General features: G+C 40.5%; 1 protein-coding gene across 3 annotated transcripts in view; it reads right to left on the reverse strand.

Annotated features, from left to right (window-relative positions):
• Positions 1 to 2,636: 2,636 nt before the first annotated feature.
• Positions 2,637 to 27,911, reverse strand: part of SPMAP2L (sperm microtubule associated protein 2 like) — a 72,605-nt gene continuing 47,330 nt past the window's right edge. The window contains exons 5-9 of one of the 3 annotated variants that reach the window (XM_045392565.3): positions 25,163 to 25,300; positions 18,913 to 19,027; positions 10,402 to 10,533; positions 5,891 to 6,066; positions 2,637 to 3,785 (exon numbers count right to left, since the gene is read on the reverse strand). In XM_045392565.3, the coding sequence (XP_045248500.2) occupies positions 3,671 to 3,785; positions 5,891 to 6,066; positions 10,402 to 10,533; positions 18,913 to 19,027; positions 25,163 to 25,300 (676 nt within the window). In that variant the 3' untranslated portion in view covers positions 2,637 to 3,670. Of the gene's footprint in view, positions 3,786 to 4,261; positions 6,067 to 10,401; positions 10,534 to 18,912; positions 19,028 to 25,162; positions 25,301 to 27,911 lie in introns of those variants that run through there. The other 2 variants (XM_074039945.1, XM_074039946.1) reach the window with 2 other exon arrangements.

Here is a 27,911-nt window from a genome sequence, read left to right on the forward strand (position 1 = left end):
ATTGAGGGTTTCTCTGCAACTCTTCCGAGTTCTCACTAGAAATCGCCCTTAATGCTCCACTGATGTCAATACAGGCTTTTTCTAGCCCGGTCCTTCAAACTGTTCCAGTCTCTGTCCATTACCAGTTTCAAAGCTGTTTTTACATTTTTAGATATTTGTTACACAGTACTCTCCTGGTACTAATTTTCTGCCTCAATTTTCTTGGGCTACTATAACAAAACACCAAAGACTGGCTAATTTATAAAGAACAGAAATGTATTTCTCACAGTTGAGGCTGGGAAGTCCAAGATCAAGGTGCCAATAGATTTGGTATCTGGTAAGGGCTTGTTCTTTGCTTCCAAGACAGCACCTTCTTACCGCATCCTCACATGGCAAAAAGAGAAAAAGGGATGAACTCACTCCCTCAAGCCTTTTACAAGGGCACTAATCCAATTTATTAGGGCAGAGTCCTCCTGACCCAATCACCTCCTGAAAGCCCCACCTCTTAATACTACTGCACCCAGGATTAAGTTTCAACATGAATTTTGGAAGGACACATTCAAACCAGAGCACTCTCTATCCTGTTTCATAAGCTAGGAATCCAGAAGTTATCTTGAATTCTTTCCTCTCCCACCCCCCATGTATAACCCATCATCAAATCCCATAAATCTACCTTCTCAAATCTCTCTTGAGCCTGTCACTTCTTACCGTCTCCACCATGGTACCACCAAACTATTTTCACCTTTCAAATGACCTACTAGATAACCTAACTTGGCCTACCCAGCTCCACTGCCCCTTCCCAATTTATTTGTCGTAACCAATTCTTCAAAAGCCAACCCTGATCACATCATCCCTATGCTTAAATTACTTCAATAGCTTCCCTTTGGTTTTAGGATGAAGACTAAAATCCTTAACCCATCCTCCAGTGCCCTACGTGCTCTGGTCTGGTTCCCATCCTTCAGCCTCCTCTTGCTTCACACAACCTCGGATTTCTTGCTGTTTGGGCCACACTGGCAATCTTTCAGTCCCTGATGCATCCTTCCATCCGCCTCAGGGGATTTACTGGAAGGCAGCTCCGGCGTCAAAGGAATAGCTGAAGCACCAGGGTAGGAGTCAGAACAGCGCCAGGGACACAGGTAGTAGAAGAAAAATAAAGTCTCGTCAGGGCACCTATAATGGGAAATATCAGCTCCAATTACCCTCCCCCGCCATCACCCTTGCCTCACTATGCTTAAGATCCACAGTCCCAGAAGACAGCTCAATGGGTGTGGCTGACTTAGGTTACATGTCCATACCTTGGCTAGGAAACCTCGAATAAAAATCCCCATAAAGCTTTAAACAATGAGGAGAAAGTAATTCTCCAAGAGAATGGGCAGTTCTTATTAGATGGAGGAAGAATGAATTCAGAGTGATCAAAAAATCAACCAATGTCCATTTAACATGTGTTCCCACTACCTGGAATGCCTTCCTGTATCCTCTTTGGTTAGTTAGTCCTACTCAATTTTCAGCATCCAACCCAGTTGTTCCTTCATTAGAGAAGCCTTCTCTCACCTTCCTGTGGGATCAAAGTTCTCTATTTTGCTATTTCATAACACTATTTCATAGCACTTGCTAGTGTTGTAATTTTACATTTATTGGTGAATATTCTAATGAAATCATCTCTCCCAATAAGCTAGAGAGTCCATGAGAGCAGAACCTGTATCTGTTTGGTTCACTATGTTGTCTCCAGTGCCTAGCACAGGGCCTGGTAAAGCAAAGACACTCAACAGAATTCATTTAATGTAAGAATCAAGGCATATTTTCCCCACTGATATGAATTATGCCACTGTACCCTTAGAAGGCTAACACAGGTAAATTTCTTATTTTTAATTTCAACAGTTTTGGGGGTACAGGTGGTTTTTGGTTACATAGATAAGTTATGTAGTGGTGATTTCTGAGATTTTGGTGCACTTATCACCTGAGCAGTGTATACTGTACCCGTTATGTAATCTTTTATTCCTCACCCCCCTACCAGCCTTCCCTCTGAGTCCCCAAAGTCCATTGTATCATTTTTATACATTTGCATCCTCATAGCTTAGCTCCCACTTATAAGTGAGAACATACAATGTTTGGTTTTTCCATTCCTGAGTTACTTCACTTAGAATAATGGCCTCCACCTCCATCCAACTTGCTGCAAATGCCATTGTTTTGTTTTATGGCTGAGTAGTATTCCATGGTGTATACATACCACATTCTCTTTATCCACTTGTTGGCTGATGGGCATTTAGGTTGGTTCCATATTTTTGCAATTGTGAATTGTGCTGCTTTAAACATGTGAAACACAGCTAAATTTCTTTTCTTGTCTTGTCTGTTTTTGAGATGGAGTCTCGCTGTATCGCCCAGGCTGGAGTGCAGTGGTGCAATCTCGGCTCACTGCAACCTCTGCCTCCCGGGTTCAAGCGATTCTCCTGTCTCAGCCTCCCCAGTAGCTGGGATTACAGGCGTGTACCACCACACCAGGCTAATTTTTGTATTTTTAGTAGAGACGGGTTTCACCATGTTGGTCAGGCTGGTCCTGAACTCCTGACCTCGTGATCCACCCGCCTCGGCCTCCCAAAGTGCTAGGATTACAGGCATGAGCCACTGTGCCCAGCCACAGCTAAATTTCTAAATAAAAATTTTTGTTTCAAATTCATACTTTATTATATACATTTTATCATCTAATCTTTACAAGAATATTCAGGAACCCATTTTCTACATAAAGAAACTGCAGCACAGGGAGCCTGGAAGTTTCTTTAAGATCACATACCTGGTAAATAATCCCTGACAGAGACAAACTCAGGTTCCATCTGATTCCAAAACTCAAGTTCAAAACTACTAAGTGGTACTACCCCTCTGTAACACAAAGACCTTAAAGGTAGAGCTCATTCATCTGTAAAACTGGCTTTCAAGTAAGTTCATTTTCACGCAAATCTAGATATGCCCCATAAAAGTTAGTTCAATTTGTAAAATACTGATCTATGGAGAGAATAAAACTCTGGGCAGATGCAATTTTACAGAGAATTTTAATGCTTACCAAACATCTTGCTTTTTCTCTCATTTATGGTACGTGACTCTGGCATGAGTAAAGGAACAGAGATTGGTGACATCATCATTTAAGGTAACCTGTTCCCTAAATTTCAGTTATAAATTGTATTTATAGATTATAAAAAATATTTCAATTTTCCCAAAAGAGCTTCACTTTTTCAGTGTTTTTTCTGAGTAATAAGGGGATGCTGAAATGACACAAAGAATGGTTTCATTTCCCAGGACTTACTGGAGAAGGGACTGCGGCAGGATCAGCTATTGGGGAACATGGAACTCACTGGGAAAGGAAAAGCAAAACCCACAAATATAAGGAAGAGTGTTTCTTCAGGTCAGCTACAGCAATGAGGCAGCCAAGATGCTTGTGAGGCAACAGTAAGGATAATAAGGCAGTCTCTCATTTTCTCATTTATTGCATGCTGGAGTCTTCAAATCTGCTGAAGATTCAGTGACAGGTAACAGCAACAACTGCTATTTAATGATCATGGTGGTTTTCCCTAAAGGTCTCATTTTGTGGGAGGGGAAGCAAGGGGTGAATGTAAACTGACAGTACCACAGCAGGGAACTAAGTCATCTAATATGTGTTCTAGATACATAACCAGGGTCTGACTGTTGTGGCTTTCTGTATTTAACGTGTAAGAGGTTGTGACAACTCCCGGATCCTTTGAGAACACCGTGCTTTCAAAGCAGCTGGCTTGGTTTTAAAGACATCTGGATCATAATACACAATATGCACAGGAGCCCTGAAATAGGGGAAAAAGAAATCAACCTGAAATAAGATGAACAGAGAAGGCAACTAATGTTTCTCAAGCATCCACTGTATGTTATGTACTATGATATTACCCCATTTTTATTTTCATGACCTCCACTATACAGATGAGGAAATCAAGACTCAGAGAAGTTAAATGAATGATCTATGGACAACACCAGATTTGCATGTCTGTCAGATTCCAAAACCTTTTCTCTTTCCCCAGAAAGTAAATTCAGGAAGTTGCTCAATCTTGAACTTGAGTTTTGGAATCAAACAAGCCTGAGTTTGTATCCCCTATGTATCATTTACCATAACATAATTTGGCAATGTTAAAACAAGCCAGATCGTTCTCTGGTAGACTTAAGAAAATAAAATTTTTGAAGCTGGCCACTCTCAGCACCTTACCACAAAAGAATAATTTTGTCACCAGGATAAAACTTTGATAATGCACTTGATCATATTCTTCTCTTTTCTTTATTTTTTATTTTTTTGTATTGTATTATTTTTTTGAGACAGGGTCTCACTCTGTCACCCAGGTTAGAGTGCAGTAGTGCGATGTGTGCTCACTGCAACCTTCTCCTCCCGGGCTCAAGTGATTTTCCTACCTCGGCCTCCTGAGTAGCTGGGACTACAGACGTGCACCACAACTCCAGCTAATTTTTTTGTATTTTTAGTAGAGACGGGGTTTCACCATGTTGCCCAGTCTGGTCTCAAACTCCTGTACTCAAGTGATCCGCCTGCTTTGGCCTCCCAAAGTGCTGGGATTACAGGTGTGAGCCAATGCACCCAGCCTCTTCTCTTTAATGAACAGAGAATGAGCTTCATTTCATCTGATGGCAAGTTTATTTTTTTAAAGGATAAACACATTATAGCATTTAAAAAATGTCATTATAGATGACTAGCATATTTCCTTTTCCCTGAGCTCAAGACTTCCACAACTTTTTCTGCCTCTCCTGGGTTTTGCTAATGATGGTTTAAAAGAGGGATCAGATGTTATCCGTCAAGGTAACAAAATTAATTGAGGCTCAGGCAAGTTAAGAGGTCCTCCAAAAAATAAACAGAAATGAGAGGCAATGTTTTTCTTTGTTAACTATATATTCTTATCTATTTGAATTAGGCCATACAAGTACATGATGCAAAACACTGGAAAAATACAAAAGCCTGTTTACTGAAAAATAAGTCTTCCTCCTATCCCAGTTCCCTAGGACCCCAAAGGCAACCATTGTTACTAGCTTCTTGTATACCCTCTGAGATACTATAGGCATATGCAAACAAATATATGGCCTATGTCTTTTTTTCTTACACAAATTGCAACATATTACATGCTGTGCTCTAGAACTTGTTTCACTTAATAATATATGTTAGATAAATAATTCCATACACATACTGATCGGACTGTCTCCTAGATCTTAAATTTCTTTTTCTTTTTTCCTTTCTCTTTCTTAGAGCCAGGGTCTTACTCTGTTGCCTGGGCTGGAGTGCAGTGTTACAGATCATAGCTCACTGTAGCTTCAAACTCCTGGGTTCAAGCAATGACTTCCTGCCTCAGCCTCCCAAGTTGCTAGAACTACAGGCACATGCCACCACACCTGGCTAATTTTTTGTATTTTTTGAAGAGATGGGGTCTCACTTTGTTGCCTAGGCTGGTGTCAAACTCCTGGGCTCAAGCGATCTTCCCACCTCTGCCTCCCAAAGTGTTGGGATTACAGGTATGAGCCACCATGCCTGGACAATTTTTTAAAGAATTTTTTGTAGAGACGGGGTCTCACTATGTTCCCCAGGGTGGTCTCCAACTCCTAGCCTCAAGCTATCCTCCCACCTTGGTCTCCCAAAGCATTGGGATTACAGGTGTGATCCACCTGCCCCATCCTAGATCTAAGTTGCAATACCTAGTCCACTAACCTTTTAACTGTAGCCTATGTTTAGAGTAAGAAGACCATAGATATGTCAATAATAAATGTAATTTGTTAAGTAAGATGCTTTTGAAATTTTTTTTGTATTTCTACAACTCTTTCCATTTGCCTTATTAGGTCAACTTTCTCCCTCTCACCAGAACCCCAGCCTTTCCTGTCCCACTTTAGCCTGAAATTGACATACCTCTTATTTGGATTAGCTAGTTCCTGAATCCTGGGTGATGCTTTGGAATGAGTAGCCGCGTAAGATACTGGCCAGCAGGCATCGCGGTCAGGTAGGTAATCTTGATGAACAGACTTGGACTTCGCTAGAGCTATTGTTCGGGGGCTAGGTTTAGCTAGCATGGCAGCAGGAGTTACCTATAGTGGAAACAAAGAGACACAAAAATATATCCCAAATTTTACATTTCTCTATGTTTACAGGTGTATCCTTACTTAAGTCACAATCATTTCTCTTCTGGATTACTGCAACAGACTCCTAACTGGTCTCTCTGCTTCCATCTTTGCTCCTATACAATGGGGCCTTCCATGACAGTTACTGAGGGAGAGAATGAACATGTAATGAGTATGTTCTGTGAGCCAGACAGTGTTGTAAGTTTTACCTAAATCATTCCCACTGAATCATCACAACAACTTCATGAGCTAAGTACTTCCTAAAGCCCAAATCAGATCATGTCACTACCAGGCTTTAAACCCATCCTGGGCTGGGTGCGTTGGCTGATGCCTGTAATCCTAGCACTTTGGGAGGCCAGGGCTGTTGGATCATGAGGTCAGGAGTCCGAGACCAGCCTGACCAACATGGTGAAACCCCGTCTGTACTAAAAATTCAAAAATCAGCTGGGCGTGGTGGCATGTGCCTGTAATCCCAGCTACTCAGGAGGCTGAGGCAGGAGAATCGCTTGAACCAGGGAGTCGGAGGTTGCAGTGAGCCAAGATTGCACCACTGCACTCCAGCCTGGCAACAGAGTGAGACTCTTGTCTCAAATAAATAAATAAATAAACCCATCCTATTGTTTCCCATTTTGCTAAAAATAATACTTAGGCTGAGCCAAGCACAATGACTTGTGCCTATAATCAATCCCAGAACTTTGGGAGACTGAGGTGAGCAGATCATTTGAGCCCAGGAGTTCAAGACTAGCCTGGGCAAAATGGCAAAACCCCATCTCTAAAAAAAAAAAAAAAAGAAAGAAAAACAAAAATTAGCTGGTTTACATTCCCACCAACAGTGTAAAAGCATTCCTATTGCTCCACAGCCTTGCCAGCATCTATTGTTTCTTGACTTTTTAATAATCACCATTCTGACTGGTGTGAGATTGCGGTTTTGATTTGCATCTCTCTAATGATCAGTGATGTTGAGTTTCTTTTCATATGTTTGTTGGCCACATAAATGTCTTCTTTTGAGAAGTGTCTGCAGCACTATTCACAATAGCAAATACCTGGAACCAATCCAAATGCTCATCAATGATAGACTGGATAAAGAGAATGTGGTACATACACACCATGGAATACTATGAAGCCATAAAAAAGAATGACATCATATCTTTTGCAAGGATATGGATGGAGCTAGAAGCCATCATCCTCAGCAAACTAACACAGGAACAGAAAACCAAACACTGCATGTTCTCACTCATAAGTAGGAGTTGAACAGTGAGAACACATGGACACAGAGAGGGGAACAACACACACTAGGGCCTGTCAGGGGCAGGGGGTGTGTAAGGGGAGGGAGAGCATTAGGACAAATAGCTAATGCATGTGGGGCTTAAAACCTAGGTGACAGGTTGATAGGTGCAGCAAACCACCATGGCACATGTATACCTATGTAACAAATCTGCACATTCCGCACATGTATCCTGGAACTTAAAGTGAAAAAAATTTAAAAATAAGAAAAAATAATAATTGTGAGCAAAAAAAATTAGCTGGGCATGGTGGTGCATGTCTGTGGTCACAGCTACTCAGGAGGCTGAGGTGGGAGATCACTTGAGCCCAGCGAGGTTGAGGCTACAATAAGCTGTGATAGCACCACTGCTCTGCAGCCTGGGTGAGAGTCAGATCCGGTTTAAAAAAAAAAAAAAAAAAAGTATGTGTGTATATATATATATATATATATATATATATATATATATAGACACACACACACACATACACACACATGCATATATATATATACATACATACATCTACCCACTTAGTGTATTCTATTTTCATACTGCTACGAAGAAATATCTGAAATGGGGTAATTTCTTAAGAAAAAGGTTTAATAGAATCATAGTTCCATTGGGGAGTGGCTGGGAGGAGGCCTCACCATCATGGCGGAAGGCAAAGGAAGAGCAAAGGCGCATCTTATATGGTGGCGGGCAAGAGAGCATGAGCGCCCAGTGAAGGGGGAAGCCCCTTATAAAACCATCAGATCTCATGAGAACTCACTCTCTATCAGGAAAACAGCATGGGGGAAACCAACCCCATGATTCAATTATCTCCACCTGGTCTTTCGCTTGACATGTGGGATTATTACAATTCAAGGTGAGGTTTGAGTGGGGACACAGAGCCAGACCATATCACTTAGGCTCCTTCTGTGACCTACAAGGCCCTACATGATCTGCCCTCTGACCTCATCTTCCTCCCTCCTCCCCTTGATCCCTGTGATTCCAGCCACACTGCCCCCAGGACCAGCTCCTTCCCTCTCAGGACCTTTGCACTTGCTAGTTCTCCTTAAAAAAAAACTTCCCCCAGCCTTGGCTTGGCTGCCTCTCCCTCACTCAAGTCTCTAGACTTATACGTCACATTTTTCAAGGAGGTCTTCCCTGACCAGCCAAGACAAGTCAGCCTAATTACCCTCTTCTGCAGGACTTACTTAATCTTCTTCATAGCACATGTCAACACCCACGTCAGCGCATTTATCACTTGGTTATTTCACTTTGTCTGTATTTCTCCCTATTAGAATATAAGCTGCTCAAGGGGAATTACTTGTTTGCTGAAAGCTAAAATTGGCTCTGGCACATAGTTGGTGCTGAATAAACATATATTGACTGACTCCTTTTGGTCTTACTTTGAAAACCACATCTACCAGATTGCCTTTCTGTTATGTTGCTTTATTGGTAAAATATCTAGGACGACATCTACTATTCTCTTTTAAATGCTCACTCAAAAGAATTAGAGTGGGGCTAGGCATGATGGTTCACACCTATAATCCTAGCACTTTGGGAGGTTGAGGCACAAGGATCACTTGAGCTCAGGGGTTCCAGACCAGCCTGGGCAACATAGTGAGATCCCTGTCTCTACAAAAAATTTTAAAAACTTGGGTGTGGTGGCACATGCCTGTAGTCATAGCTGCTCAGGTGGCTGAGGTGGGAGGATCACTTAAGCCCAGCAGGTTAAAGCTGCAGTGAGCTATGATCATGCCGCTGCACTCCAGCCTGGATGACAGAGCAAAGCACTGTCTAAAAAAAAAAACAAAACAAAAAAAACCACACACACACACACACACAAAAGAAAACAATTAGGGTGGCCAGCTAACACCACTCTCAGTAGTCTCGAAAGTGTTCTGCATTGCACTGGTGCAGATTTGTTTCAGGTTCTAAGACTATGATTTTCCGCAGTGGTATTCCTTTTTTCTAAAGACCTTAAAAAATAAAACAAACCCAAACAATCCTAGCAATTACAGAAAGATCTGCCTTACTTCCATTTTTACATACCAAAAAACTGAGAATAAAGTCATTTGCCTGACAGTCACTTCAGTAAACTTAAGAGACTCTTCCAAGGGTTTCTGATTCCCAGAATGGTTTTCTTTCCTAATAGAATTCCGTATCAAATCCTCAGTTTCCTTGAAACAGGGTGAAACTGGTCCCACCTCTTTTGGCAACAGGATCATTAGATATTTTTTGAAAACCCAACTGGAATAGGGCATCAAGTTGGCACTGCAGTTGATGGTGGGGAATGTCAAGGATGAAGAAGGAGGGAAGCCATCGAAGGTTCCAGGCTCTGTGCTGAGTGCCATGACTTACCTGTTACTGCTCAACACAGCAGATGTATCAGTGAGGATGGCTATCTCCAGAATTCCCTAGCTCACCTTGCTCTACCCAACTTCAAGTGCATCCCAACTTTAGTACTTTGGCATGTAATCTTCCCTTTACTGGAATATTCTTCTAGATCTTCACTTGGTTAACTCCTTATCAGTCAGGTTTTAGCTCAAATGTTCCTTCCTTAGAGAGACCTTCACTGACTACCACAGGCAAAGTATCTTACTACCCCAACCCATAGTCATTCATTTTCTATGTTATTTTCTTCATAGCATTTAGCACGATCTGACATTATCTATTGATTAATTTATTGTTTGTCTCCCCTGATTAGCATAGAGCTCCAAGTTATTCACTGGGATCACTGCCTTGCTCACAGTAGGCATCCAAATATTTGTTGAATGAATAAGGCTCAGGAAGGTTGTCCCAACATCATAGAGCTTGGAGTGACGAGGCTGCAATTTGAATCCAGCTCTAAAACTGAACTCCAAAGCCCATGCTCTTGGTGCTCTACTCTTTTCCCCTTCTCCCTATCATGTAGCTAGGTCTCTCTTCCTGCCACAGACCACTCTTCCCAGATTCTCTTTTCCAGTGACTTTGGGCTATGCCCTGTAGAGGCAAAATAGCACCCTAGGAGCAGCCAGAAAGTGAGCTGAAGGATATCAAGGTAGTGATGGCTTACAGGACGGATGGGCAGTTCACTTCTTTGTCTTTCATAGCACAGACCCTCTAACTTGATCCTTGGGTGGGCGAGGTCTACAATTCTTGGAGTTGCAATCGCACTCAGGGTAGAAAGTGAAATCGGGGTTTGCATCTAGGGGAAAAAATAGAACAGTACTTGTAAGCATCAAATAATAAACACTATCTAGTTCAAGATTACGAAGTATGATTTGACCTCAGGGCCAGACTTCTCAACACTCCAGTAGAAAGGGTGGGAATCTTGCAGTAACCTATAATCACAGTTGAAAGGATCAATTTCTATCTTTCTCAAACTAGATTGCATGGATTCCAACGTGGCTTTTCAAGAACTTAACTGTTAAACTAAAGACATTGAGGCAATAGCAAATAATGTTACATACTGATTCAGAGATAAATGGTAATGCTCATTTGTGGACTGATAAACTCAGCCAGGACGCCAGGCTCAGCCCCACCAAATGAGAATACTATAAAGCAGTGGTCCCCAACCTTTTGGACACCAGGGACCAGTTTCATGGAAGACAATTTTTCCATGGACAGTGTTGGAAAAAGGATGGTTTGGGGATGAAACTGTTCCAACTTGGATAATCAGCCATTACATTATCATAAGGAGAGCACAACCTAGATCCTTTGCATGCACAGTTAACAATAGGGTTCATGTTCCTATGAGAATCTAATGCCACTGCTGATCTGACAGGAGGTGGAACTCAGGTAGTAATGTGTAAATCACCTCCTGCTGTGCTGCCTGATTCCTAACAGGCCATGGACTGGTATTGGTCCACAGCCTGGGGACTGGGGATCCCTGCTATAAAGGGTGACTTAGCTTTGTTCTTAATTATTTTTGCCCTTTGGGAATTGGGGCTTATATTATCACAAATCACCATGCTTAAAGTGAATTTAAGTGTCTCCCTTCTAATTGGACTAGATAAGAAAAAGAAGCCAAAGCCAATAAGAAGAAAAGCAGAACCACACATCTCCCCACTAGACTCCCAAGTTATTCTTCACTATCTGAATTGTGGAAATTTGTCCAAATTATATGGTCTTCTATTTAAATTACTTGTATTCAAAATCAAAGCTTACCATAAAACTTTGAAGGAAAATATAATCAATAACTGGAAATAAAATGGGGCTTTAACTGTGGGTTAAAATTCCTTCCTGTGCTGTTTAATTGATGATGATTATGATGATGATTATGATTATACTAACAGTGACGGTGTTTCACATGTTTCATGTATTAGTCTTGTGTATTAGTCAAATTTTACATGTTTGGTGTATTAGTCAAATTCCTTCTTGTGCTATTTAATTGATGATGAAGATTATGATGATGATAATACACATGTTTTCTGTATTAGTCTATCCTTGTATTGCTATAAAGACCTACCTGAGATGGAGTAATTTGTAAAGAAAAGAGGGCTTGTTGGCTCATGGTTCTGCAGGATGTACAGGTGGCATGGCTGGGGACGCCTCAGGAAATTTACAATCATGGTGGAAGGGCAAAGGGGAAGCACATCTTACATGGTGGGAACAAGAGAGAGCAAAGGGGAAGGTGCAACACACTTTTAACAACCAAGTCTCCTGAGAACTCACTCATTATCACAAGAACATCAAGGGGGAAATCCACCCTCATGATCCAATTACCTCCCACTAGGCCCCTCCTCCAACACTGGGGATTATAATTCTACATGAGATTTGGGTGGGGACACAAATCAAACCATAACATATTGAATCATTTATTCCTCACCTCGGGCATCATTTTTATTTCTAATTCTCTAAGACAGAAACCAAGGTATTATGAGATTCATTAATTTATTTAAGTTTACATAGTAAGAGGTAGAGAACATTCAAACTGAAGAGCCTACCTCTTTGTACAACACAACAAAGTACTAATTAAGCATTTTAAGCATTTTTAAGCATGAATAAAGCTTTCTTTCCTCTCAGGCTCTGGGAAAATGAAAGAATATATGACAACCATTGCTTTCAATTAAAGCTTATGATCTAAAAAGACTTAATCATTTACTTATTCAATTTATTAAACAAACATTTCTTAGGCAATTATAGTATGTAAGACACAACAAGGAATAATAAGATACGGTTCCTTTCCTTAATGTAATTTTCAACTTAGAAAGAACCATAAGACTGGGTGTGGTGGATCATGCCTATGACATCAGCAGTTTGGGAGGCTGAGGTAAGGAGGATGGATTGAGCCCAAGAGTCTTTTCAAATAACTGTGGATATTCTTCCTTGATACTACAACTTGAAAAATGCTAGTTTCTTAAATGGTAGCTGCAAAAAGTACCATTTGAAACTATGTGAATGAACTTTTTATACTCCATTACCTTAAAATCTATTTGCTTACCTTGCACATTGAATGAACCTTTTAGCCATGCATAATTTTGAACTTAATATCTAGTTTTCACACCAGGGATGCAGGAATGGTTTAACACATGCAAGTCAATAAATGTGATAACATCACACAAAGAGAATTAAAAACAAAAATCACATGATCATCTCAATAGATGCAGAAAAAGCATTTGACAAACTCTCCAAAACTCTCCAAAATCCAGCAAACTCTCAGCAAAATCGGCAAACAAGGGACATAACTTAATGTAATAAGAGCCCTCTATGACAAACCCACAGCCAACATAATACTCAATGGGGAAAAGTTGAAAGCTCTCTGAGAACTGAAACAAGACAAGGAGGCCCACTCTCACCACTTCTCTTCAACATAGTACTGGAAGTCCTAGCCAAAGCAATCAGGCAAGAGAAAGAAATAAAGGGTATCCAAATCAGTAAAGAGGAAGTCAAACTGTTACTGTTTGCACAACATGATCATTTACCTTGAAAACCCTAAAGACTCCTCCAGAAAGCTCCTAGAACTACTAAAAGAATTTGGCAAAGTTTCCAGATATAAGATTAATGTATACCGATCAGTAGTAGCTCTTCTATGCACCAACAGTGACCAAGCAGAGAAACAAATCAAAAACTCCACCACTTTTACAATAGCTGCAAAAAACAAAAGTAAATAAAATAAAAAATAAAAACACACACACACACACAAACAAAAACAACAAAAAAACCCCAACAACAACAATAAACCCTTAGAAACATACCTAACCAAGGAGTCAAAAGACGTCTACAAAGAAAACTACAAAACACTACTGAAAGAAATCATAGATGACACAAACAAATGGAAACACATCCCATGTTCATGGATGGGTAGAATCAACATTGTGAAAACGACCATACCACCAAAAGCAATCTACAAATTCAACGCAATCCCCATCAAAATAGCACCAGCATTATTCACAAAATTAGAAAAAACAATTCTAAAATTCATATGGAACCAAAAAGAGCCTGAATAGCCAAAGCAAGACTAAGCAAAAAGAACAAATCTGGAGATCTCACACTACCTGATTTCAAACTATACTATAAGGCCATAGTCACCAAAACAGTATGGTGCTGGTATAAAAATAGGCACACGGGCCGGGCACAGTGGTTCACACCTGTAATCCCAGCACTTTGGAAGGCCGAGGTGGGCGGATCACTTGAGGTCAGGAGTTCGAGACCAGCCTGGCCAACATGGTGAAACTCTGTCTCAACTAAAAATACAAAAATTAGCCAGGTGTGGTGGTGGGCGCCTGTAATCCCAACTACTCGGGAGGCTGAAGCAGGAGAATCACTTGAACCTGGGAGGCAGAGATTGCAGTGAGCTGAGATTGTGTCACTGCACTCCAGCCTGGGCAACAGAGCAAGACTCCATTTCAAAAAAGGAAAAAAAAGAAAAGAAAAAAAAAAATAGGCACGTAGACCAATGGAAAAGAGTAGAGAACCCAGAAATAAGCCCAAATACTTGCAGCCAACTGATCTTCGACAAAGCAAACAAAAGCATAAAGTGGGGAAAGGACACCCTATTCAACAAATGGTGCTGGGATAATTGGCTAGCCAAAAGTAGGAGAATGAAACTGGATCCTCATCTCTCACCTTATACAAAAATCAACTCAAGATGGATTAAGGACTTAAACCTAAGACCTGAAACTACAAAAATTCTAGAAGATGGCCGGACACGGTAGCTCACCCCTGTAATCCTAGCACTTTGGGATGCTGTAGTGGGTGGATCACCTGAGGCTGGGAGTTCGAGACCAGCCTAACCCATATGAAGAAACCCCATCTCTACTAAAAATACAAAATTAGCCTGGTGTGGTGGTGCATGCCTATAATCCCAGTTACTTGGGAGGCTGAGGAAGGAGAATCGCTTGAACCTGAAAGGCAGAGGTTGCAGTGAGCCGAGATCGCACCATTGCACTCCAGTCTGGGCAACAAGAGCGAAACTCTGTCTCAAAAAAAAAAAAAAAAAAATTCTAGAAGATGACACTGGAAAAACCCGTCTAGACATTGGCTTAGGCAGGGATTTCATGACCAAGAACTCAAAAGCAAATGCAATAAAAACAAAGATAAATAGCTGGGACTTAATTAAACTAAAGAGCTTTTGCACAGCAAAAGAGCAGTCAGCAGAGTAAAGAGACAACCCACAGAGTGGGAGAAAATCTTCACAATCTATACATCTGACAAAGGACTAATATCCAGAATCTACAACGAACTCAAATCAGTAAGAATTAAACAAACAATCCCATTAAAAGGTGGGCTAAGGACATGAACAGACAATTCTCAAAAGAAGATATACAAATGACCAACAAACATATGAAAAAATGCTCAACATTGCTAATGACCAAGGAAATGCAAATCAAAACTACAATGCGATACCAGCTTACTCCTGCAAAAATGGCCATAATCAAAAAATCAAAAAACAGCAGATGTTGGTGTGGATGCGGTGATCAGGGAACACTTCTACACTACTGGTGGGAATGTAAACTAGTACAGCCACTGTGGAAAACAGTGTGGACATTCCTTAAAGAACTAAAAGTAGAACTACCATTTGATCCAGCAATCCCACTGCTGGGTATTTACCCAGAGGAAAAGAAGTCCTTATTTGAAAAAGATACTTGCACATGCATGTTTTCAGCAGCACAATTCAGAATTGAAAAATCACGGAACCAACCCAAATGCCCATCAATCAACGAGTGGATGAAGAAATTGTGGTATATGTATAGGATGGAATACCACTCAGCCATAAAAAGGAATTAATTAACAGCATTTGCAGTGACCTGGATGAAACTGGAGATTATTATTCTAAGTAAAGTAACTCAAGAATGAAAAACCAAACATTGTATGTTCTCACTGACACGTGGGAGCTAAGCTATGAGGATACAAAGGCATAAGAATGATACAATGGACTTTGGGGACTTGGGGGGAAGAGTGGGATGGGGGTGATGGATAAAAGACTACAAATATGGTGCAGTGTATACTGCTCGGGTGATGGGTGCACCAAAATCTCACAAAACACCACTAAAGAACTTACTCATGTAACCAAATACTACCTGTACCTCAATAACTTATGGAAAAATCACAAAAAAAGAAAAATGTTGAATGAAGAAATCAATCAATCAATCAATCAATCAATGGACCAAGGAAGAATGGATAAAGTACAATTGTTTTATGCACTGTAAAATGAGTAAGTTGAATGAAAATAAAGTGTAAAAGGTAAATTTATAAAATAAACATTTTAGGGACAGCTATGTAAAAAAGAATATTTAGGGCTCTTAAAATTAATTGTTAAAAACTGCTGGAATTATAAATAAAATAATAAACTTGCAAGTCAAACTTAAAAGCCTAAGAAAAATCAACGTTTAAATTTGAAAATTTTAAAATGAGACTATTGATTATTTATAGCATACCTCTAAACAGTCTTTTCTGCATATAAAATCCATGCTCAAGGATACCTAAAAAGCTTACATCATTGGGTGTGGCAGTTTTTTTTAAGTGCCTATAAATTCTTTGACACTTCTCTCAATTGAGAGGTGGGGTTTGTGTCCCTGCCCCCTTGAATCTGGCCAGACTTGTAACTACATCAATAAACAGAGCATGTCTACTATAACGTTACGTGACTTCTAAGGTCAAGCCATAAAAACCATGCAGCTTCCACTTGTTCTCTTGAAATATTCACCCTTGAGACACTCCATATTAGTATATTCCTTCTCAGAACAGCTCTCATGACAAGAAAGGTCTAAGCCACATGGAGAGACCATATGAAGGAACTCCGATAGATATTCTCAACCGAGTCTATCTAGCTTTTAGGTTATCCCAGCCTGGGCACCACACACAGGTATTATTGTGGACTGACTGTTTGCGTCCCTCCTAAATTCACATGTTGAAGCCCAAATCCCCAGTGATTGAATTAGGAAGTGGGGTGCTTTGGGTAGTAATTAGATTTGGATGAAGTGATGAGACTGGAGTCCCCATAATAGGATTAGTGTCATTATAAGAAAAGGAAGAGAGACCAGAGGTCTTTCTCTCTTTCTCTCTGAGAACCTACAAAGAAGAGGTCATGTGAGTATACAGCAAAATCGTGGTTGTCTGCAAGTCAGGGAGTGGGCCCTCACCAAGAAGAGAATATGCCAGTATCTTAATCTTGAACTTCCCAGGCTCCAGAACTGTGAGTAATAAATGTCTTTTGTTTAATTTACTCAGACGATGGTTTTAGGTTACAGCAGCCCAAGCTGACTAAGACAAGTGTAACGGAGCCTCCAGATGATTCCAGTCCCCCACCATTTCAGACACCCAAGGCATTACAGATTTCCCAGCTGAGGCCCTAGACATCATAGAGCAGAGAAGAGCCATACCTGCTTGCCCAGTCAGAATTTCTCTGTCATAAAATCCTTGAGCATAATAAAATCATTGTTGTTTTATGCCACTAAGTTTGGGGATGGTTTGGCATAAAGCAACAGACACCTAGATGAGAACTTTAAGGCTGGGTTCTCTGTATTGGTTTTGGATTATCTGGAGTTTGTTTTCCAAACTGATTAGATTTAAAGGCATTAATGATCCTATTGCTAGTGGTGAAAAAAAATACACCATAGTCCATGGCATGCAGTGGCAAAACAGAAAGAAAGGCTTTGGGAGATGAAGCAGCTGCTGCAAGCAAACATTTTAGTGAAATAAATAAGTACAGTAGGATTGCTTGGTTGCTTCTAAGTGAACTGAAGAACTTTGAGAAAAGAAAATGGTAATCTCAGGCCTTTAAAATACATCTGTAGGACAGGCACAGTGGCTCACACTTGTAATCCCAGCATTTTGGGAGGTCAAGGTGGGAGAATCGCTTGAGCCTAGGAGTTCAAGACCAGCCTAAACAACATAAGGAAACTTTGTCTCTACAAAAAATGTAAAAATCAGCTGATTGTGGTGGCATGCACTTGTGGTCCCAACTATTCAGGCCGGAGTAGGAGGATCACTTGAGCCTGGAAGGTCAAAGCTGCAGTGAGCTGTGATCACATGACTGCATTCCAGCCTGGGTGACAGAGTGGGACCTTGTCTTAAAAAAATTTAAAAATAGGCCGGGTGCAGTGGCTCAAGCCTGTAATCCCAGCACTTTGGGAGGCTGAGGCGGGCGGATCACGAGGTCAGGAGATCGAGACCATCCTGGCTAACACAGTAGAAACCCGTCTCTACTAAAAAAAATACAAAAAACTAGCCAGGCAAGGTGGCGGGTGCCTGTAGTCCCAGCTACTCGGGAGGCTGAGGCAGGAGAATGGCGTAAACCCAGGAGGAGGAGCTTGCAGTGAGCTGAGATCCGGCCACTGCACTCCAGCCTGGGTGACAGAATGAGACTCCGTCTCAAAAAAATAAATAAATAAAATTTAAAAAATAAAATTCCACAGTAATGTCCACATACAGAATCAGAAAGCTTCTATGACTTCCCTAAAATTTTGAAAGCCTTATCTTCTAACTGCATAGGGCTGAACATTCTGAAAACCAGACCCAGAATCTAATTTTCTGAGTGGGTGAATTACAGTGAAATTGAATTTCCAAATTTGAACAGTCTTTTATGCTAAAGTTAGGGCAATGATTGGAAAAGAGTGGGGCCTTGAACATTGGAATGAGGATATATGGGCAGATTCCAATGAAGCTGGGGACTTTAAACACCAAAATACTGCTGAGCCTCCCTTGCTATTAGAATCAATCTTTCATCCATCTGAAGAGGTTAGACCCTCCTTGCCTAAAGAACCCATAGAGGCTTCCCCTATCATAGACATATTCCAGGGAACTGCTGACTTGCCCCTATTATATCTCATTGCTTCTAGATGTATAACCAGACTCAAGTCCCAGCTGCCATAACAGGCTTCCACAGGCTTCTCCACCAGTTCCCACAATTGCTGAAGGGCTAATTCCTATAATAAATCCTGTATTCTACATCACCCATAGTGGTTCTGCTTCTCTGATGCAATCCTGATTGATACCTTAGGCATGGAGGAAAGAGTCAGAAAAGTTCATTTGATAAGAGGGAAAAATAAGCAGGAAGAAAGGAAAACATATCTAGAAAAAGAGGGTAGGTAGTATGTTACAAGTCAATCAGGAACTGTTTCTTCCACATGGGCACACTTACTTTTTTTGAAGGATGATAGTTTGGGTCTGTGCCTTTGGCTACTGAGAGTTGTAATATCCGGGGAGAAGGATCAGAGATTCGAAGAGAATCTCTTGCTGAGTTATCACTGAAGGGTCTATAAGCAAATGGAAACATGAAATATTACAGCTGTTGGATGGAGAAACAACAATTGGATTTTCCATTGCTAAGATCAACTTCTAATCAATTATATACACTGCTTCTATCTTAGGAACATCTATCCCACAGTCATGCTCTTTCTATCAGATTGTTGTTTCTTAAAATTTTTTTACTCTGATCAACAGTAAGAAGTACATTTTTGCCAGCACAGTGGCTCATGTCTGTAATCCCAACAGACATCCCAACATGTTTGTAATCCCTCTGCCTTGAGAGGTGGAGGTGGGAGGATTGCTTGAGGCCTAGAGTTTGAGGCCAGTCAGGCAAATATGATGAGATCCTGTCTCTACAAAAATTTAAAAATTAGCCAGGTGTGGTGGCATGTACCTGTAGTCCCAGCTACTTGCAAGGCTGAGGCGGGAGGATCACTTGAGCCCAAGAGGTCAAGGCTGCAGTGAGCCAAGATTGCACCGCTGCACTCCAGCCTGGGTGACAAAGAGAGACCCCAGTCTCAAAAAAAAACCAGTATATTTTATATTGTGATACAGTACATGCAAATGTGTGTTTGTGTATCTGAAATGAAAATTATTATGAAATAATACCCTACACAATGCATTCCAGTTTTTAAATTTTAATTTAATTTCATTATGAAAAAAACTGGAACTGATTTTATGATCTGTTATGAATGAGTTGTGACCTGTATTATGAAAAACACTTCATTTTATAACAATTCCTCCTCTTAAATCTCTGAAATAAAAATTCCAGCCACCCTCTGCAATGGTCAGTCTCCTCTGCAGTATGATTTAAGATAGTGCTGGTCATAATTGCCAGCCACTTGGCCAATTTTCATAGGCTGTTCCCCACATATTTCTTTCCCTAATCAAAAACCTACCAATTAAATGACAAACTTACGAGCCTAATATGGAAAATGTTTTTTCTCAAATAAAAACATGATTACTCTCCAGGGGTAGGCTATTAGTTTGGGATTTGTTTTTTTGCTGAGATACAATCAACATACCATAAAATTTACCCTTTTAAAGTATACAATTCAGTGGTTTCTAAAATATTCACAAAGATATGCAACCATCACCACTATCTAATTTCAGAATCCTGGGAACCAATAATCTACTTTCAGTCTCTATGGATTTGGATCTATGGATTGGCCTATTCTGGAATTTCTTTTTTTTTTTTTTTTTTTTTTTAGATGGAGTCTTGTTCTGTCACCCAGGCTGGAGTGCAGTAGCACTATCTGGGCTCACTGCAACCTCCACCTCCTGGGTTCGAGCGATTCTTCTGCCTCAGCCTCCCAAGTAGCTCGGATTACAGGCACACGCCACCATGCCTGGCTAATTTTTGTATTTTTTAGTAGAGATGGGGTTTCACCATGTTGGCCAGGCTGTTCTCGAACTCCTGACCTCAAGTGATCTGCCCACCTCAGCCTCCCAAAGTGCTGGGATTACAGGTGTGAGCCACCTCACCAGGCCAGGAATTTCAAATAAATAGACTCATACAAATATGTAGCCTTTTGTGTCTGCCTTCCTTTACTTAGCATGTTTAGAAGATTCATATATCAACACTTCTTTCTTTTTTATGGCTGAATAATATTCCATTGTATGATTGCCACATTTTGTTTATCTATTCATCATCCATTGACGAACATTTGAATTGCTGCCAGTTTTTGGCTATTATGAATAATGCTGCTAGGAATATTTGTGTACCAGTTTTGTGTGAACGTATGTTTTTAATTATCTTGAGTACATGTCTAGGAGTCTAATTGCTGGCTCATATAATAACTCCATATTTAAAATTTTGAGGCACTGAAAAACTGTTTTCTTTATCAGTTGCAGTATTCTACATTCCCACCAGAAATGTATAAGGGTTTCAATTTTTCCACATCCTCAACGATATGTTATTGTTTTGTTGATTTATTATTTCTTATCATCGTCCTTACCATTCTTGTAAGTGTGAACTGGTGTCTCATTGTGATTTTAATTTGCATTTCCAGGAAGGCAAATGATGCTCAGCATCTTTTCATATGCTTCTTGTCTATTTGTATATCTTTTTTGGGTAAATGTCTATTTAAATCCTTTGCCCATTTAAAAAATTGGGTTGTCTTTTATGGTACAGTTTTCAGGATTATTTTTATATATTTTGAATATTAGTCCCTGATCAGATATATAGTTTTCAAAAATTTTCTCCTATTTTGTGGGTTGTCTTTTCACTCTCTTGGTAGTGTCCTTTAATGCATAAAAGTTACTTTTGGCTGGGCGCCGTGGCTCACGCCTGTAATCCCAACACTTTGGGAGACCGAGGCGGGCAAATCACAAGGTCAGGAGATCAAGACCATCCTGGCTACCATGGTGAAACCCCGTCTCTACTGAAAATGCAAAAAAAAAAAAAAAAAAATTAGCCGGGCATGGTGGCAGGCGCCTGTAGTCCCAGCTACTTGGGAGGCTGAGGCAAGAGAATGGTGTGAACCCGGGAGGGGAGCTTGCAGTGAGCCAAGATTGCACCACTGCACTCCAGCCTGGGTGACAGAGCAAGACTCTGTCTCAAAAAAAAAAAAAAGTTACTGCTTTAGGCAGTTGTCTTTTATGTCAGGCTGAAGAAAAAGAGTTACAAACAAAAATATATACATATTTACATTTTAATGTAATTATAATATACTATATAAAATGTGCTACATTCTATATTTACCTATGTAGTTAACTTTTTGTGCCCTTTATTTGGATTTGAGTTATTGTTAAATGTCTTTTTTTGGTTTTTTTTTGAGACACGGTCTCACTCTGTCACCCAGGCTGGAATGCAGTAACACAGTCAATGCAGCTTCAACCTCCCAGGCTCAAGCAATTTCTCCTGCCTCAGCCTCCCAAGTAGCTGGGACCACAGGCATTCACCTCTACACCCCACTAAATTTTTTATTTTCAGTAGAGATGAGATCTCACTATACTGCCCAGGCTAACTGTCCTTTCACTTTAGCCTGAAGGACTTTCTTTATTATTTCTCATAAAGCAGGTCTGCCAGCAATGAATTCTCTCAATATTTGCTTATCTGGGAATACTGTAATTTCCCCTTCAGTTATGAAGGATAATTTTGCTAAAAAGAGTATTATTAGCTTACAGTCTTTTTCCTTCAGTGCTTTATTTTATTTATGTATTTATTTTGAGACAGAGTCTCACTCTCTAGCTCAGGCTGGAGCGTAGTGGTGCAATCTCTGCTCACTGCAACCTCCACCTCCCTTTTTAATGGACTAACTCTTTTATGATATAAAATGACCTTTCTCTGTCTCTAGTAACAATGTTTGTCATAAAGTCTATATTGTCTGATATCAGTTTGGCCAATCCAGGTCTTTTTTGGTTGGTGTGCATGGTATATCTTTTTCCATTTTTTTACTTTCAGTCTATTTGTGTCTATTTTTTTACTTTCAGTCTATTCTTGTGCCTCAGCCTCCTGAGTAGCTGGGATTACAGGCATGAGCTACCACTTCTGGCTAATTTTTGTATTTTTTGTAGAGATGAGGTTTTACCATGTTGGCTAGGCTGGTCTCAAACTCCTGACTTCAGATGATCCACCCACCTTGGCCTCCCAAAGTGCTGGGATTACAGGTGTGAGCCACTACACCTGGTCAATCCTTCAGTGCTTTAAATATGGCATACCACTGCCTTCTGGCCTTCATGGTTTCTGATAAGAAATTACTTTTTAACTTTATTGCAAATCATTTGTATAAAATGAGTTGTTTTTCTCTTGCTGCTTTCAAGATTTTGTCTTTGGCTGTCAACAGTTTGATCACGATGTGTCAAGTTCTGAATCTCTTTGAGTTTATCCTGTTTGGAGTGTGTTGAGTTTCATGGATGTGTAATATTTTTCATCAAATTTAGGAGATTTTGGCTCATTATTTCTTCAAATATTTCTCCCACTGCTTGATCTCTCTCCTCTGCTATGGAATTTCCATTACAGCTACATTGATACTCTTCAAAGTGTCACACAAGTCTCGGAAGATGTGTTCATTTTACTTCATTCTTTTTCTTTTCTGTTTCTCAGACTTGATAATCTCAATTGACCTGTGTTCAAGTTTGCTGATTACTTTTTCTACTTGCTCAAATATGCAGTTGAGCTCCTTCAGTTAATCAACTAAAATATATGTCACAAAGCCCAGGCTCATATCTGTCATCTATTGGATAGCCCTGCGTGTCTTCACTAAGCACTTGCTTTTTTCCTTCACATAATTGTAACAAACTTGGTGATCTGTTTCCAATTCACAGAAGACTTAAAAAGTGGTTGGTTAGAGACTATTCCCTTGACAAAAAGAGAAATGACAGAAACAATTATGAGAAGCAAACATCTCATAATTTGAAAGCACGGAAGTCAGACCATTTAGCCTAAGGAAAATCTTGGCTTTATACTTAAACAGCTCCTGAGAAGTTTTCTATATTAAAGTATTATAAAATAGTTGATGTTCATAATAAAGAGCTTAAGCCAATGAACAACGGTTACATGTATGTTCAAGCAGCAGAAAAGTCTACTTAGAAAAGCAGGGAAATATAAACTTAAAAAAATACAAAATGTTTTAACACTAAAGGGCATTTTATTTACATGTAACATCAAACTGAGGTCTCTCAAGAAGTGGCAATAAAGTATTCCTTTGTTTATAACAATAGACACATTACCAAATTTATGTGTATACATAACTACCAAATTTTATATATTTGTTATATGGCAGATTTTATTGAACAAATTGATAAATAAGTAATTGAGGAAACTTTGTGGGAAGAATTGGGCCTTCTTTAACAGTATTCTATGATGGAAAAGACTCAAGCTGTCTAGTTCAACCTTTCTCTGAATGCAGGAACCTTTTCTAAAATCCATGTAAAGTCACAATTCCAGTGTGGCTTGAAAACTTTCCGGGATTAGGGTGGAATGCCTGCTCACCCTCTGTTACTGGACAGTTTCCATTACCTGATAGCTAGTCAGAAAGATTTTCCTACCCTAAGCTGACGTCTGCTGCCCTGTCAATGTTCTACTTCTAGTTCTAGGATTAACATAAAGTAATTTCACGTTCACCTCTTCTTCCTCCTCCAGTTGCCAACCCTTTTAAATATTTAAACACAGCTGTTGCCACTTTCTTATTCTCTTTTTTAAACTAAACATGTCATTTCTCTTAACTATTTTTCACACAACAGAGTTTCCAGTAGCCCAATATCTCATTTCCCACCTTCTGAATAGTCTCAAGTTTATTATCATTTCTTTTTTTTTTTTTTTTTTTTTTTTTTTGAGGCGGAGTCTTCACTCTGTCGCCCAGGCTGGAGTGCAGTGGCACCATCTCGGCTCACTGCAAGCTCCGCCTCCCGGGTTCGCGCCATTCTCCTGCCTCAGCCTCCCGAGTAGCTGGGACTACAGGTGCCCACCACCACGCCCGGCTAATTTTTTGTATTTTAGTAGAGACGGGGTTTCACCGTGTTAGCCAGGATGGTCTCGATCTCCTGACCTCGTGATCCGCCCGCCTCGGCCTCCCAAAGTGCAGGGATTACAGGCGTGAGCCACTGCACCCGGCCTATTATCATTTCTTAAGGCATAACATCCACAACTGCACATACATGCCCAGTGTGTTCTGACTAAAGTAGCACACAGTAGCACTATCAGCTCTCCATAACTGTGCACTGTATATCTTCCACTAATGCAACCTAACATTGAATTAGCTTTTCCAACAACCATATCACAGTCTTAGCTCCCATGGAAAATGTACCACCTAGTGGTCTTATAAAGACAAGAAGAAATTCAGCCTTCAAAGCAAAAGGAAGAAAAAGTATCCTCAAAGTCAGAGAGATACAGGAGAACAAATTCCACAAACTGCAAAAACCTGTGGCGTTTTAGTTGCATATTTCCTTTCAACTGGCTAACAATGGTAAGGTTGAGTATAAATTTTAGTTTCACCACAATTTGAGCCAAATATAATTACTGAAGATGATCTTCTCATTACCTACAATTGCTGCAAATATTTGATTTTTTTTACCTGATGCTTTGGAACACAAGTGGACTTTTAGCTCATGAAATTGCACACACTAAAACTAGAAAAAAAAATACTGAGACATCTGGCCAAATTAGATTAGGATTTACAGAGATTCTCAAGATACTCTACCTATTTAGTAGACACTGTCTTTTGAATCCACTGGGCTGTGACAGCCTCTGGATCCTTTTGGAGGGTTGTCTAAACAACGCAGGAGGAGTGATCTCCCAAATTACAGACTCTCTTCCACAGCTGTAGTAATATTGAGCCCTGCAAGTCGTAGAAGAGAAAAGAAGTAAATGAAACAAGCATGATTTCAAATTATCATAGTAGTTTCCAACATTGATCCCCAGGCCTAGGGGAGCAGGTATGACGGTTTATTATTGATGAGTTGTTTTCCACGTGAGGAGAAATTACTTTAGAAATAGTTACACCCATCAAGTTTTCAATTGGCCTCTATTATACTCAAAACAGATAGTTTTCTGAAATAAATGACGTCTTTTTTTTCTTTCTTTCTTTCTTTTTTTTTTTTTTTTGAGACGGAGTCTTGCTCTGTCACCCAGGCTGGAGTGCAGTGGCGCAATCTCGGCTCCCTGCAAGCTCCGCCTCCCGGGTTCCCACCATTCTCCTGCCTCAGCCTCCCGAGTAGCTGGGACCACAGGCGCCCGCCACCACGTCCGGCTAGTTTTTTGTATTTTTAGTAGAGACGGGGTTTCACCGTGTTAGCCAGGATGGTCTCGATCTCCTGACCTCGTGATCCACCCGCCTCCGCCTCCCAAAGTGCTGGGATTACTGGCGGGAGCCACCACGCCTGGCTGACATCTTCTTTTTTTTCGTTGAGACAGGGTCACACTCGGCTCACTGCAGCCTCAACCTCCTGGGCTCAAGTGATCCTCCCACCTCAGCCTCCCAAGTAGCTGGGATCACAGGCATATGCCTCTATGCCTAGCAACTTTTTAAAATTCTTTTGTAGAGATGGGGTTTCACTATGTTCTCCAGGCTGGTCTTGAACTTCTGGGCTCAAGCAATACTCCTGTCTCAGCCTCCCAAAGTGCTAGAATTAAAGGCATGAGCCACCATGCCTGGCAATTACATTTTCCAAATAGACCAAAAGATACACAGATGAAGAGAAAATTTGCTTTTAAAACCAAATACTTCCTTTAGCATCTATATATAAATAAAAATTTTTACATTTCTATTTTATAGGATGAATTGTATTGATACTTTTTTAGATAACTGAGTTTAGGAATACATTCTACTTGATGATGTGCACAGAATAATCATTACTGGGGCTTGTTAACTATGATTTTTTAGGATAAGTAATAATATTGTTCTTCTTTTGTCTATTTATTATTTTTAGAAGCAAGATCTTGCTCTGTTGCCCAGGTTGAAGTGCAGTGGCACAATCACGGCTCATGGCAGCCTCAAACTCCTGGGCTCAAGCAATGCTCCTGCCTCAGCCTCCTGGGTAGGTGGGACTACAAGTTTGCATCACCATGCTGAGCTTTCTTTTTATATTTGTAGTGATGGGGGCTTGCTATATTATCTAGGCTAGCCTTGAATGCCTGTGCTCAAGTGATGCTCCCGTCTCAGCCTCCCAGAATGCTGGGATTACAGGCATGAGCCACCACACCCAGCCACCATTGTTCTTCTTATCCACCGTACCCTTCAATCTTTCCTTAACAAAATATATCATCAGTGGAAAAGGAAGTGACATTGACTAACCCCAGACCTGATGTTAACTCAAATTGCAGTCCCACTTTTTCTTGTATTATAAGGACCTCTGTTTCTTTAGGACGTTCACAGATACAGATCTGCATCCCTCTGCCCAAGCCTCTGTCTGCTGGTTGCAGCTGTAAATATCCTTTATATCTAGGCTGAAATGGTGACTTGTAAGCCTTAATCTGCATGTAAGTCTTTATCCCCCCAGTCTTGAGGCCTGTCTACACCATCATACACATCTTTTGAGGGGGCTAGAGGCTGCCCAACCCTGACTCCACTGCCTGACTGCACTGACTCACCAATACACACACACACACACACACACACACACACACACACACAGACACACAGCCCAGCTTAAACAGGCAGGAAATCTCCAGCCCTTACCTGGGATTAGACTTTTGCAGGAAATGGCGGTTCAGTTTGGGAATTAGAGATACAGAAGGAAGTGTGATTTTGAACAATGGGGCATACTGCGGAGACCTTAGACTCAGGCAAGGGGGGCCACAGTGGTTGGGAAGAAGGTGATTATGCAGCCAATGAGCGGCACAAAGGCAAGATGTGCTTGGAGAGTAGACCTGAGGGGAGAGGCCCAAGCAGTGAGTGAGAAATACAAAAAAAAAAGAGAAGACACCAAAGACAAATCTGCTACACAACATACTCTCAGGTGGGAATGGCAACCAACAAATGCCAGGAAAATCTGTACTGACCGTAATACTTATGCCTTATGCTGCCAACACCTAAAAGTACATAGGTGTTCTATAAAATGGAGAAAATAAACAATGTATGGTTTTATGAAGGCTAAACAAGAGAAGTGTGTGTTATTTTATAATTCACAAAGCACTATTCAAATGATTCTATTAATCAACTTTTATATTGATTTTTAATTTCATATTTGTGTATCTTTTCCTTATAGATGCTGCATATTAACAGAATGTACTGTTGCTGCCCTTGTGTACCTCTCCTCCTCCCAGAGTCATCCACGCATCCAAGTTTCACAGTGCTGTCAACGGAGGAGGTACTCATTTTTTTTTTTTTTTTTTTTTTGGAGATAGAGTCTTGTTCTATCACCCAGGCTGGAGTACAATGGTGCAATCTCGGCTCACTGCAACCTCTGCCTCCTGGGTTCAAGCAATTCTCCTGCCTAGCCTCCCAAGTA

This window comes from Macaca fascicularis, chromosome 5, assembly GCF_037993035.2.
Source record: "Macaca fascicularis isolate 582-1 chromosome 5, T2T-MFA8v1.1".
Taxonomy (NCBI): Eukaryota; Metazoa; Chordata; class Mammalia; order Primates; family Cercopithecidae; genus Macaca; species Macaca fascicularis.